Source organism: Rhinoderma darwinii, chromosome 1 (assembly GCF_050947455.1).
Source record: "Rhinoderma darwinii isolate aRhiDar2 chromosome 1, aRhiDar2.hap1, whole genome shotgun sequence".
NCBI classification, from domain to species: Eukaryota; Metazoa; Chordata; class Amphibia; order Anura; family Rhinodermatidae; genus Rhinoderma; species Rhinoderma darwinii.
Genome location: NC_134687.1, coordinates 515,513,877 through 515,529,331, shown reverse-complemented (window position 1 = coordinate 515,529,331; position 15,455 = coordinate 515,513,877). Strand labels below are relative to the sequence as shown.

The window sequence follows — 15,455 nt, the reverse complement described above, 5'->3', positions numbered from 1 at the left end:
AAATGTAACTTTTTTTTCCCCTCTCTTTTCACTCCCCATGTTAGTCAAATTTCTTGTTTGTTATTCGCACCTCAGCAAGAACGTACAGGAATATTCGCCCCCCCACCCCCATTTACTTAGGGGGGTGTCTATCCCTTCCATCTTTTGGAGACCAATTAATTGGGTGATGTTTGTGTATTAGATATGTTCGGTTTCTCACTATGCATTTGTTGTCCCTCCCTCTTGTTTGTCCGGCACCATTTTGAATGTTCTTTTCTCCCTCCCTCCCTCAAGAGCTAGTTATGAATTTGCTGTGTCTCACTGCCAGTAGTCACCAAGACGGATAGCCTACCAGTGCAGGTTCTTTACTATACATTATGGTGACTAGTAGTGTCCCTCCAGACAAACTTTCCCCATTTAAAATTATAGCTCACAACGTGAAGGGGTTTAACTTCTCAAAATTCAAAAAGGCCTTGCAGCAGTATCACTTTTGGGACCAAGGTCCTTATGCTACACTGTTCCTTCCCATTTGCACAGGGGGGGGGGGGTTCCCCACATTTTTTGCTGACCTCTTTAGAAAAAGGGGTGCAGCGATCTGCTATTCTAACCAAGCATGCTTTACACTACATGTCATGAAGGATCCAGAGGGTAGGTTTATCTTAATCACAGGTAAGATTCTGGAATCCCTGGTCTTTTTTATATCTTATTATGCTTCCAGCTCTCACTTTATTTTCCATGGGATGTTCGATGCCCTCCTGCCTCATGTAGAGGGCTTGCCATTTCTAGAAGACTAAAATGCCTCTGGACCATGTCCTGGATAAGACGAATCCTGATCATACTCTATTACAACCTCTAAATCCCAAGGCGGATCATCAGCTTGCTAGACCTGGCCTATCTTCTAAGAAACACAAATCTCCTCCTGAAAGGGACTTGAGGGGTAAAACAGAAAAAGCGCAGTTGGGATATACAAAAGCAGTCATTCTTGACGAATGCAGAGTTGCCGACACGCGCTCCTTCTCATGTGGACCTCATAGAGAAGGACATTACTTTGGAAGAGGTCTCATTAGCTAATAAAACTGCTAAGTCTTCCAGTTTTCCTGATCCGTATAGATTTGGGGCTTTGTAATAGAAGGAATTATAGATCAGTTTCGCTCATGAATAATGAAATGACAAAAATATTGTCAAATTGGAATCATGTGTCCGTTTTTGGAGACCTACATCCATCGAGACTAGGTGGGCTTTTGACCATCATTACAGGCAGCAAGCCAGACCAGCTACATTGAATTAGGGATAGAAGGTCTACAATCTAAAATCAGGATGATCGAACCTCTTAAAGTGGGAATGCTGCCTTCATTGGACTGGGGTGGGGTGGGGTGGAGAAGAAGTGTATAATAAAAAAATAAAAACCTTCCATTAGCTTAGAGTGTTTGTTTCTGGTACAGAGGAGGTGGAGCTTCAGCGCACACTGCCTGTCGCTGCTCAGTGTACTTTATAGGAACCCCATGGCTAGGGTGAATATTAGGGGCTTGGCTTCCGATACAACAAATAGGCATGAGACAGGGATGGCATTTGTAATCAGTTTTGTTTCGCCGTGGAGCCCTTACCAGCACTGTACTGATATTCAAGGTTTCCAGGTAGAACAAAAGTGCATAATTTGCAGTTGACTTACTGATGTCTCTTCTCCACTCACCAACCTCCCAAATTTATTCCACTTGCTGCAGAATTTTATGGAAACCTCTGATTTAGAGCTAACCTCTGCAAAGACGGAAGCTCTTAGTTCAACTTACATAAGAACATTGTTAAGTTGCATTAGCAACTTTGTAAATTCCATTTAAAATCAGACATTGGTGCATTTAGGCATTTGGCTGACTCCGAATGTTTCCTCCCTATATGGAACCAACATTTCCCCTTTATTTAAAAAAAACCAAGAGGTTGAATGGCTTTTTCGAAAATCCTCAGTGTCCTGAATAGAAAAAAAACAACTTCTACAAAGGTGAATGTGTGACCTGCACGCTTTACGCATTTTGTACCCTTTTCATTCAGGCTTCCCTTTCTACCTTGAGGCATATGCAGACTGACTCACTAAACTGTGTGGGATTCAAAGGGGAGACCGGTTGGACGTATACTTTCCACCTTCATGGCGATTTGGGAATGCCACAGATCACTAGATATTCTCAGGTGGCACAGCTGGTCTAGCTTTTGCAGATCAGAGGACTCCGATACCCTTATGGGCCGATATGAAAGAACTGGTTTGTGTTAATTTCGGAATTAATCTCTGTACAAATTGTGACCAGCAATCCTATGCCAGGCACGGTCGCATTATGGAATAGATTACGCTTTAATTATTATCATTCCCGCACAGACCGTTTTTTCACAATTCCAGATTTTTCCCCCCTGAGGTAGACTGCCTCGCAATTTAGCTGGTGGCTAAAGGAATGCTTCCTACAGACGGGGGACTTTATAGACCGGCTTGGGGTTAAGTCCTTGACATTTTTTACTTCTATATACAAAATTACCAGACACCAAACATTTTAGTATATCAAATTATGTATTTTGTAAAAAGCCTCAAAATCAATGACATTACCACTAGTGCCTCTTCAATCACTAGGATTTGGAACTGGGGAAGGGACCTTGTGATCGGCATATGGTTCTTTCACCATTGCCTGGAAAGCTACCCTATAGTCGCAAATTAAATGGAAATCAGATATAAGCAAGACATTTGACAGACTCTACTCAGGCGGCTTCAATTACTACATTCTAAAATAGGTCTTTGGTGGAGGCTGGCTGCGAGGTCTTGCTTAGATGGTATCCAATTCCACTAAACTGGCTCAAACCCACCACGTAGTCTCCCCACTTTGCTTTAGACGAAGCGGTAATCAAAAGGTTCCATGTATCATATTTGGTCATCTATAATGTGGGAAAAAAAAAAAAAAAAAAAAAAGATGAGGAGATGCACGGCACCACAGTGCAGGAAAAACTGCGAAAATAAAAAAGGTAGCAATGGTATCGTGCTCACCTATAGGAGTTGTGTACATCAGAGTTGTGTCTGAATAGAACGAGGGTTAAAATAGCCTGCCACGGTCTGATCCAGTAACAAGGTGTGTTACTGCTAACAAATGACAGAAAAAAAAAAAAAGGGAGGGCCACAAAATGGCACTGCTATACATATAAGGGTCAATGTGGTTTAAATAATTTCAAAAGGATTTATTTAACCAGTTCAGGACCAGGCTATTTTGAGCCTTCAGGACCAGACACCGTTTAGCCATTTTTAGCACGTGTTAGATAAATGGCTATAACTTTTTTTATTTGTTGGGCTAGAAACGTAATTTTTGTGATTGTTTTTCCGTAGACAATGCAGGTTTGTTTTTGTAATCATTTTTATACACATCCTTTTTGCGATGTTAGAATATTTAGGCTTAAATAGTAAAAAAAATAAGCTTTTTTACTTTTCAGCTATTTTTTTGGGGTAATAACAGTTTTACCCTAAAATAGACCTTTTATTTGTGATAGTCATTGTCTACCATAAATTAATATATTATATGTCTATATTAGGGTAATTGGGTCAGAGCTAGCGTAAGAGGCTCTGTCACCAGATTCTGAAATCCCTATCTCCTATTGCATTTGATTGGTGCTGCAATGTAGATAACAGCAACGTGTTGTTTTTTTTAAAACGTTAATTTTTGGCCAAGTTATGAGCTATTTTATATATATGCAAATGAGGTTTGAAATGGACAACTGGGCGTTTTTTTGTCGTTATGTCCAACTGGGCGTGTATTGTGTTTTTAACTGGGCGTGTTTACGTGTATGACGCTGACCAATCAGTGACCAGTCAGCATCATACACTCATCTCTATTGATTTACACAGCAGCGATGTGCAGCCACATAAACAGAGACTATGGCCTGTCCCTCAAAAGGTCAAAAAAAAAAAAAAAAACGACCTTCGAGGAACTTTATATATTTATTTTTTTCCTTTTACACCATGCTTTTCCACTGTAGCAGCCCCAGTTACAGGGAAATCATCCCTCTCATAGTGACGATTGTCACTAATAGGGCTGTGCTGGGTCTAGCAGGACCCAGCAGCAGTCTGCCACGAACGTCACCCCGGCGATCATGTCCAGTCACATGATCACCGGGACCAATAGAGACAGCGGCGCTCTGTTTATGGAGCGCTGTGTAAAAGAGATCGGAGAAGACTGAAGCAGCGAAAGCTGCTTCTATCTTCTCCTCAGGGTCCCCGGCAGTCACTGACAGCCGGAGACCCGACATTCAGCTGCCCGTTAGCTCGGGCAGCAAGTTAAAACCTGCGCCGTAAATAGTCTATGGCTCGGGTTTTAAGGACCCTGACCGCAAAAACACAGCCGGTGGTCTGGAACCAGTTAAACAGGCTACACGTCATGACATCGAACTGATGTCTTCATAAGGCCATAGATATGATAAATACTGCATCTTAAATACAATTTGTTCACATAAAAAAAAAAAAAAAAAAAAAGCCAGATCTGCACAGGTCAAAGAGCAGTCATGTCATGCAGGGGGTCATAGTGATGCATTATTCTGCTTAATATATCAATATATATTAGAAAGATGTTTATTGATTCTGTTACATAGGGCTTGAGCAGTTCTACCTATATACTGTAGGTTACATGAACACTATGTAATCTATTTATTGCAGTCACTTCCACAATTCAGAAATGACTGTATAGGAAACTATTCTAACGTTAACTACTCAAGCCCTACGTAACAGAATCAATAAACATTGTGCCAATGTGGTATTCGAAAACACAGCGTTTCACGCCATTTTACATATGCACATAACTGTAAATTTGATTCGATCAACATTACTCCTATCGAACAAATTCCCCCAGAGACCACTAACCGATTAAATTAACGGTAAAACTACTGGATTTTTAAATCCTCATGTTTATACCCAGGGGGACATTCTGGGTTCAATAACTGTTTCGAGTTAATGGTGGACAGTTGGCGTGAGTCGATTAAAGAGCCTCTGTCACCACATTATAAGTGCCCTATATTGTACATTATGTGATCGGCGCTGTAATTTAGATTACAGCAGTGTTTTTTATTTAGAACAACAATAATTTTTGACGGAGTTATGACCTATTTTAGCTTTATGCTAATGAGTTTCTTAATGACCAACTGGAAGTTGGAGAGAAGTGTATGACGCTGACCAATCAGCGTCATACACTTCTCCCCATTCATTTACACTGCACATAGCGATATAGCTATGTGGAGCCACATACACACACACTAACGTTACTGCAGTGTCCTGACAATGAATATACATTACCTCCAGCCAGGACGGGATGTGTATTCAGAATCCTGACCACTTCTGTAGCGTCTGAGACTACAGCATAATCTCGCTGTGAATGACCGTTTACAGCGTAATCTCGCGGGACTACGCCTGCTATGCTGTAAATCACAGAGAAGTAGTCAGGATTCTGAATACAGATCACGTCCTGGCTGGAGGTAATGTCTAGTCATTGTCAGGACACTGAAGTAACATTAGCGTGTGTTTGTGTGACTGCACATAGCGATATAGCTATATCGCTATGTGCAGTGTGAATGAAGAGAAGTGTATGACACGGATTGGTCAGCGTCATACACTCCTCCGTACAATGCCCACTTGGCCATATAGTAAAACACGCCCAGTTGGTCATTATGAAAATTATTAGCATAAAGCTAATATAGGTCATAACTCCATCAAAAATGATTGTTTTTCTAAATAAAAAACAGCTGTAATCTACATTACAGCGCCGATCACATTATGTACAATATAGGCCACTTATAATGTAGTGACAGAGGATCTTTAAATAGCCATTTTGTAAAGTGTGGAGAAGTCCTCTGGAAGTAGTACATGTTTTGCAGATCTTTTTGATCCGAGTTTGTATCGCTCTAGTTCCGAAAGATTGAAGAAGTCCAAATCTTCAATTACAAATAGAAAAAACCACTCATGACTATAGACAGACAAATTTATAAGTTAAAAAAAAAAAAAAAAAAAAACCTGCAGTAGTTGGGGGAGGTACAAAGACTATGAAGTTTTGTAATGCCATTAGACCACCAACATTTGAAGGCGGTATAATCTACACCAGAATAGGGGGAAAGGGGATTTTGCCATATTAAAATTTCTTGCTGTCAATTTTGTCTATAGTATTGCCATCCACAAGAATTTTATTTAGTCCACATACCTCAATGTAAAATCAGGTTACCTACTGATGTATATAGTATGGACCCATCGCAGACTACGAGCACTGTATTTGTATTTAGACCCATGTGGTATGGGTCCCAACGTTGATTTCCAAAACTACAGAGGCCTGATCCTTTGGTCCATATCCCCAGTGGGTCTTACAATCTGGTTTCCACATCTCAGGCACATACTAGGGTCAATATATCCTAGGTAGCCAATTATCCAATCAGAATGTTTGGGGTGTGAAGAAAGCGGATTACTACGGTAGTAGAAAATGCAGACACAGGGGGGACGCAGGAGAGGGAATATAGAGGAGATTTACTAGTGCAAAGGAGAAGTGGAGCACTTGTCTATAGCAACCAATCAGGTGTCTGCTCAGACTTTGGTCTTTCGGAGAATGAAAGTTAAAACCGGATTGTTTGCTGAAGGGTAACTGCTCAAGCGTCATCTCTCAAGGGGATACAATAGATCTCAAATGACATCCTCTGTTACTCGGTCAATGGTGCGGTCTCACATTTGTTAGCCTGGTGTCATTTTTCCAGCCGGTTGGTAACATAAAAGGGAACGGATTACCATTACCAGTAATGTGACAAAGTGAATATGAATCGGCTTTATTAATCTTATTTGGGAGAACAGAATATATGCACCAGGAAACCAAAATATCTTTCTAGAAAACTAATTCAAGTGCTACACAATAACGCAGCGCGAGTCACAATGATCTAGTGAATGAATATGTAGGTTATGAAGGACCTCACAATGACAGACACCCAGCTGACAATGTCCTAGGTGGGGGAGATTGCAAGTCGTGTAAAGAAAAGGCTATGCACCTGTTAGGGTATGTTCACACGCAGCAGCAAAATAAAACTGTAATTACGGAGCTGTTTTCGCCTGTAAACAACTCCTGATTTTCAGACGTTTAACTCCTCGCGTTTTTCACGGCGTATTTTACGGACGTTATTGGAGCTGCTTTTCAATGGAGTCAATGAAAAACGGCTCCAAAAAGTCCCAAGTAGTGACATACACTTCTTTAACGCGGGCGTCTTTTGACAGCGACGCGTAAAATGACAGCTCGTGGGAACAGAACATCGTAAAACACATTGAAAGCAATAGGCAGATGTTTGTAGGCGTAATGGAGCAGTTTTTTTCAGGCGTAATTCGAGGCGTAAAACGCCCGAATTACGTCTGAAAACAGTGTGTGTGAACATACCCTTATACCAAAGGCTAGCGCCGCTTTGTAACTGTATGGCAACGGTCACACTTATGGACTGTTCTCCCACAATCAGAGCAGATGAGGGGCAAACAGATGAAATAACTCGTAGCCAATAACTTGCTTTACTTGGGCTCACATAGAAGAATCGATTTAGTCTTATAAATGGACAAACATGTGGATGGTTTAATTTTCATGCAACGCAGCAAATTTGGGCACAGAATGTGATTTTTTTCAAGTCGCAAAAGACAGACATTTGCAAAGGTCTAATGCCTTTGTGACCTGCCAGATAATCCTACCATGTCTTAGAGGAAACAAGGATCAGACAGATTGGCTTTTTTATCATTACTTTATTTTCCCCAGAGAAACGGCGACAGAGGGATCTAGTGCTATAGAAAATACATTTTCAGAGCCAAGCAAGCATCTTAGGCTTCATTCACATCAGTCAGGGCTCTATTTGGACGTTCCGTCAGAGCTTTCTGTCAAAATGGAGCCCTGACCGACACAAACGGAAACCATAGGTTTCTGCCACCGTTGATTTCAATGGGGACGGATCCGGTGCCAATGGTTGTCATTTGCCTCAGTTGTGCAAGGGTTCTGTCGTTTTGACGGAATGAACAGCGTAGTCGACAGATATTCATTCCGTCAAGATGACAGAACCCTTGCACAACTGAGACAAACGGAAACCATTGGCACCGGATCAGTCCCCATTATAATTAAATTGTGATGCAAACAGAAGCCTATGGTTTCCGATTGGTTCAGTCAGGGTTACAGTACGGGACAGTTGTCCTGAAGGGAGGCAGGGACTCCTAGCATCGTACATCACTATGATGCTAGGAGCCCGGCTCCCTGCACTGTGTTCGGTCCGGGTCTTCCGGCCGAAATACGTTCCGTACATTACGGACGTAACATGGTCGTGCGAACCCAGCCTAAGGCTGGGTGCACACAGTTTTTTGCAGGAGGAAAATCTGCCTCAAAATTCGGTTTGGAATTTTGAGGCCGATTTTCCTCTGCCGGCACGCAGATTTTTGCGGTGTTTTCCACCCGCGGCCATTGAGTGCCGCAGGCAAAAAACGCTGCGAAATACGCTTTCTCTGCCTCCCATTGATGTCAATGGGAGGTCAGAGGCGTAAATGGCCAAAGATAGGGCATGTCCCTTTTTTGCGTGAGCCGGTTTTTCTGCTCGCGGCAGAAAAACACACCGCCGCCTCCCATTGAAATAAATGGGAGGCATTTTCGGCAGTTTGGCGCATTTTGCGGCACGGTTTCCGCGTCAAAAAACAGAGTGTGAACCCAGCCTAAGGCAGCATACTTTACTTATGACTAGTCCTGGGGTAGGTAAACTTGTTATATTGACATCCGTAAAAATATGGATAGGTGTCCATAGCCCATAGAACTGAATGAGTCAGTAATTACGGATTAAAAAAAAAATACGTTAGTGTGTATGGCACCTAAACGTGTGGATATTATCCAGGTCGTTAAGATTGCAGGGATACCATATGTATAGATTATTATTATTTTTTATATTCTTTGTTTGTCTTTTAGACTTTTGCACAATAAAAACCACTGTATGGGAAAAATTTATATATATTTTTTTTATTGAAGAGAACCATTCATCTGAGTGCAGCATGTAATAGCCAGGGCTTCACAAACACTTACCTAAAATTATTTTCCTATCTTCCTCCGTTATTTACATATCGGTGCCGTTATATTTGGCGCCGAATATGTAAATAAGCCCCATAACTGTCAATCAGCTACGGACAGTGTCAGGGCGGCTTGCGCTGTGTTTCCTCCCGCGAGAAAACACAGTGGTTCTGCAGAGAGTGCTCTCACGAGAAGGAATGCAGCGCAAGCCGCCCTGACAGTCCGTAGCCGATTGGACAGTGTCAGAGATCACGCCTTGCCATTTAGTTAGATAGAAACGCCCCATTGACCGCTCAGGGGCTTATTTACATATAGGGCACCGATATGTAAATAATGGAAGAAGATAGGAAAAAAGTGAGATAGTGTTTGTGAAGCCCTGCCCATTACATGCTGGGCAGGAGAAATGTTCTTTCAGCATCATTTAGCTTTCACTTAATCAGCCAAATGGGGTCGATGGGCGCCCATGGGCTCATAGAGGGAGACTACTCCCTCTGTCAAACATCTTGGATGCTGTGGTTTATAAGGATGGAGGCAACTAAGGGGTTAAATGTCCAGGATCAAAGTTATCTTCCATCCCGGCTGTCAATGACCTATTGGCTCCCGATTCTGTGATCGTGCAATCCCACTGATGTACATGTGCACAAATTAGATACATGTACATCAATTAGCATTAAGGATTAAAGTGGTCAACTTGACACTTTAGTGGCCCAGTTTTGAGAACTTCCATAAACATCTAGTTAGAGAAGATAAATGTGGGACTGTTGACAAGGTAAACAAATAATTGCCATAGTTTTATTGGCTTATTGACTTACGGCTTGTATTATATGGTTAGTAGGTAGGGTTACAAAAATTTGCAGTCCTCTGTCTCCCTTTTCTGAATCCCTGGTACCCAGAAATATAAACCACCAAGCACACCACAATCCTGTAATTGCCAGAGGCTCATAAAGGCCATCTACGACCGAGAAACCGATGTTTGATTCCCCTAGCGCAGCAGTCTAATGTGCCACACTACTCTGAGTGACATCTCTAGCAGCCTCATGGGACTTAGGGCACTTATAATCTGGTGACAGAGCCTCTATCTCCTTCATAATCTGATCAGCGCTGTAATGTAGATAAGTGGTTTTTATTTTGAAAAACGATCATTTTTGGCTAAGTTATGAGCAATTTTATATTTATGCAAATGAGCCTTTCTAATGGACAACTGGGCGTGTTTTCTCTTATTTCCAACTGGGCGTGTATTGTGTTTTTAGCAACTGGGCATGTTTACTTTCACTGCACAATCACACTGTGCTGTGGATCATGCTGGGCTGGAACAATGAGAGTGCAGGACACTGATTAGTCACTGATTGGTCAGCGTCATACACTCCTCTCTACAACACCCAGTTGGTTAAAAGTAAAAACACGCCCTGTTGTCCATTGAGAAACTCATTAGCATAAATCTAAACTAGCTCATAACTTGCTCAAAAATGATCATTTTCAAAATAAAAACCACTGCTGTTATCTACATTACAGCGCCAATCAGATTATGTAGGAGATAGAGCACTTATAATCTGGTGACAGAGCCTCTTTAAACATTCTCTCGGTCATGCAACTGGCATGACAAAAAAAATAGGTACATTTAAAATCCCCTCCCCTATATCGCCCTGTCAGCAACCTGCGTGGATGACGGCTATGTATCCACATCTTGTTTGCTAGTCTACTGAGCTAACTCATGTTTGTTTGCACCACAATTTGCCACAGCAGTCTGAGTGACGGTTTGTAGCTGCAGGATGAGGCTCTGTCTCCTTCAATTACACAGATGCCCGGCTCACAGTGAATTACAATGCGGCTGAGCGAATTAGGAGAAAGCTCAGGCCTGCAGTTAATCATTTGGAAGGGGAGTTGTGTCTGCTCATTCCAGATTTCTATGGGAAAAGAACTAAGGGAGCACACATTGCAGAGGAAGCCGTGCTCATCTCAGCAGGCAGTGTCTGCAACTACTCCGGACTCCAAATGTAATAAACCGCAATCTGAAATCTTATCCTAATTGTAAAAGCATACACAGTACAAGGTGCAGATCATTACTTTCCCTGCTATGGAGACGATCCAAATCAACTATTACTTACTCTTTACTTACTCTTAAAGAAAGCGAAGGCCTCGTTCACATCTGCGAAGCAGGCTCAGTTAGGGGCCTCCGTTGCAGATCCGCCCAAGAATACTGGAAATAGCGCAGACACCCCAATGGAACACATTAGTCAAGGGTCCCGTCGGCCGCTGGTGGTGTCTCTGGTGCAACGGACCAGCATTTCCAGATTTTTTTCCTTGTTCTGCTCCCCTAATGGAGAACAATGGAATGGCAAATGGTGTAAACCTAGCCTTAGGCCTCATTTACACGAGCGTGTGCGTTTTGCGCGCGCAAAAGGCACTTGACAGCTCCGTGTCATCCGTGTATGATGCGCGGCTGCGTGATTTTCGCGCAGCCGCCATCATAGAGATGAGGCTAGTCGACGTCAGTCACTGTCCAGGGTGCTGAAAGAGTTAACTGATCGGCAGTAACTCTTTCAGCACCCTCGACATTGAATTCCGATCACCATATCGAGCAACCTTTTAAAAAAAAAAAAAAAAGGAGGTTCGTACTTACCGAGAACTTCCCGGCCGCGTCCTTGGAGACGCGCCTCTCTTGACATCCGGCCCCACCTCCCTGGATGACGCGGCAGTCCATGTGAGCGCTGCAGCCTGTGCTTGGCCTGTGAATGGCTGGAGCGGTCACTTGGACTGAATTGTCATCCCGGGAGGTCAGACTGGAGGAAGAAGCCGGGAGTTATCGGTAAGTCAGAACTTCATTTTTTTTTTTTTTACACGTTCATGTATATTGTGATCATAAGTCACTGTGCAGGGTGCTGAACCAGTTTAACTATTTCAGCACCCTGGACAGCGACTGTCTCCTGACGTCACGTACCGCAACATTTTTTGCTGGGTTCGGTCAAAACGAGTTCGGCCGAACCCGGTGAAGTTCGGTTCGCTCATCTCTAAGACACTCCGTTCGGATGTTTGTAAACAGAAAAGCACGTGGTGCTTTTCTGTTTACATTCAGTTTGACAGCTATTGCGCGAATCATGCATTTCGCACGGAAGTGCTTCCGTGTGGCATGCGTGGTTTTCATGCACCCATTGACTTCAATGGGTGCGTGATGCGCGAAAAACGCACGATTATAGAACATGTCGTGAGTTTTACGCAACGCACTCGCGCTACGCAAAATTCACGCATTGTCTGCACTGCCCCATAGAGTAATATAGGTGCGTACGACACGCGTGAAAAGCACGCGCGTCGCACGCACGTATATTACGCTCGTGTAAATGAGGCCTTATAGAGCAAATACAGATTAGCACGTTACAAGCTCACCTAATGTGGCAACGTCGACAATCATGTTGACTGAGGGGGGGTGATGCAAGGCATTGAATTAATATTCTGTTCGGATTATCTGAACTACATACTTCCTAGAGAGAAAAAGAAAAACCCACACAGGAGGTTGTCTCACCCAGAAGTCCCTTTCTGTATGTTCTATTATGGCATATGGACATAGAGATGCCCGCCATTGAGGACCCCTGTCTTTAAGCCAGAGCAGAGAGCTGCTGGAAACCGTAGCCGTCGCAGATCCAGCCATCCATGTAGCTCTCCTGGCACATCTATTTTAGTAAATATTTGGATTCCTCAAAACCACCACATCTAGGAGCAGCTCTTAGAATTCTTCATTTTGCTCTACTCATTCCTCCTGGAAGTGTATGAATATATTAACTACTGTGTTACAGTTCACATATTACCACTGCAAGGGCATTTATGTATGCCGCGACTGTAGAGGCCTTTTTACACAGGCCAATTATCGTCAAACGAGTGTTCACAGAACGCCCGTTCCCTATTATCGCAACGATCAGCCGATGAACGAGCAAATGCTCATTCATCTGCCGATTGTATCGTTTATGCAGCCGAAAATATTATCGTTTTGGACAGATATCTCAGTGTCGTCTGCCGACATTATAATGTATGCAGAGGAGCGATCATAGTAACAAGCGCTCATCCCCATACTAGCGACAATGAAGGTCTGATCACCGCTTGTTGTGGCCAAAAACGGGCCAGTGTAAAAGGACCCTTAGACAGACATTACTATGTAGCACTAAATCCAATAGCGTACCGTAGCCCTATCCGTCCCCTTTTGATTCCTGCCACTCTTACAACGAAGATGGGTTCTGATACACCCATGCGGACACACTACTGCAGACCATGCTACCCATTCCACACAGCATTATCCATCACCCACCAACCCAATACGGCCATTTGAAATCGCACCAAAAGAGAAAACGGACTGAAGAATTTGATATCTGGGTCCGGCATCTTCCTATTGGTTTGAAGGCAGGCTTGAAATGAACTAGATAATTTACCAATGTCTGATTTACTGGCAGCATATCATTGAGGAGCTGTCATTAGCTTATTAATGCCCCATCTCCTAACTAATCTAGTAGGCGCTATGTAGCTGGTAACTACCGTAGTGTTAAAACATTTTTTAAGAGTTTACTTGCAAAATTATGTGCATTTTTCTAAATATGCTAATTCGGCTATACTTGCTAAATGGGAGATTACTCTTCACTCTGGGCGGTGTAATGTTTTCTGTAAGACGCTATCCAATCAGCATAATACAGTTTTCTTCGCAGCCCAGCAACACTGAGTGATCATATAGTATTCAGCTTCAATTTCCGACTGTTTTCAACTGGTGATACATCTGGTTGTTTCACAGCTAGAACTGAATCCTGATGGCATATGAAAGATTAGAATCTCATGACCAGAACCGCTGTTCTAGGTGGTCCACAGCTGGAGATACAGATGCTTGAAGTGATCCCCCTTCCCTCCTGGCATCAGCGTGACAGCGCCTATTAGATTAGCTAGGAGATTTTCATTACTAAACTGGTGACAAATCCTCTTTAAACAAGAATGACTTTCTAAAGCTTGTCAGTGATCCCACTTATTGCAGCCCTCAGCATGCTGGACAGCAACAATGCTCATATAGGATACGTCCACATAGTTAATACGGACATATGAAAACAGAGTTTTAGTAAATCTGCCCCCATCTGCTCCACTGGAGGAAGATGCCACAGGTTTATTATAAGGTACTTGCCCCTTAATAAATCTGTTGCATATTCCTGCTGGCCATACGGCGTTCTTTTCCCTCTCCCCATTGAACATGAGAAAACAAAGCACTCCTCTTAGTGTCCACTCATGTTCGCTCAGCGGCACCTACAAGGTCCTGGCGCAGAGCAGAATTAGGGCCCTATATGCGACAGCACTAAATGTCAATGCTGTCAAATACAACATCCTGACACCAGTATGTTACATGAGCTGCGACGTGCGGAGGGACCCAGAGGGGAGAATAGCAGTGAGGTCAGCATACTTTTGTTTAATTGTCCAATGGGGGAGAATGGTAGTCTCTGATGGGGGGGTGAAAGACAGATCCCAGCACAAGACTACCTAGCTACGTCCCACAAAGGGAAATCTACGCCAGCTTATCGCCAGCTGGCGTAGATCTCCACTACAATTTACGCCAATTATAATAAATGTGTCGGGCCGGCGACACCTTTTGCCAAGCCACACCCCATTTCAATAAAAGTGCCGAGGGTGGCAAAAAAATAAATAAAGAAAAAACAGACACACACAATGCGTTTCCATGCCAGAAATAGAAACGTTTCATTCTGGCATAGAAAGGTTGATAAATTCCCCCCAAAGTGTTTAGATCTGGTGGCAGAAATCTGCACTGTTAAAGATCAGTGTGGGTTCCAGTGTTTGGCACCCCTCGAATCAGTGTTTAAAGAGGCTCTGTCACCACATTATAAGTGCCCTATCTTGTACATGATGTGATCGGCGCGTATCACGGACGTGAAACACGTTTGTGTAAATAAGGCCTTAGGCCCAGTTCACACTTTGCAGTTGTTCATAGCCAATACTGGTAATGTATCAGATAAAAGGGCAGGCTCTTAAAGCTCTGTTACGTATGTGCTACAGTTTTGTGGCATTTTAAAAAGGTAAGATTATACTTAAAGGGAATGTGTCACGAATGAAACCTTTTTTTTTTTTTTTTAAGTGTCGTTACTTATTGCTATTATATTTTTTGCTGTATTTTTTTTTCTTCCATATGGTGGAAAGTATTAAAAATCAAATAATAATTTGACATGTTTTCCTATGTTGGCCACCAGGGGGGAGCACTTCCCAGAATTATAGCAAGGTGAATAAGGAAAAGCAACCTGACTCACAACTGCCGTAAATGTGGGAGGGAATCTCACCCCCCCCCCCCCCAACAAGCCAGGAAAAGGTGTCTTCAAATTGCTAAGCAGTGTCCAGCAGCCATTTCGGGTCTGTTATAGGACACACCAAAAGGCTAAGGGTATGTTCACGCGCTTACTA

At 43.0% G+C, this 15,455-nt stretch overlaps 1 protein-coding gene across 2 annotated transcripts in view; it reads right to left on the bottom strand.

Annotated features, from left to right (window-relative positions):
- The window catches only part of TRIM36 (tripartite motif containing 36), a 70,203-nt gene that overhangs the window by 49,290 nt on the left and 5,458 nt on the right, over positions 1-15,455 (bottom strand). The window contains exon 2 of one of the 2 annotated variants that reach the window (XM_075836503.1): positions 2,818-2,886. The exons of the other annotated variant lie outside the window; for it this stretch is intronic. Within the exon in view, the coding sequence (XP_075692618.1) occupies positions 2,818-2,886 (69 nt within the window). The remainder of the gene's footprint in view (positions 1-2,817; positions 2,887-15,455) is intronic. 2 annotated transcript variants of the gene reach the window in all.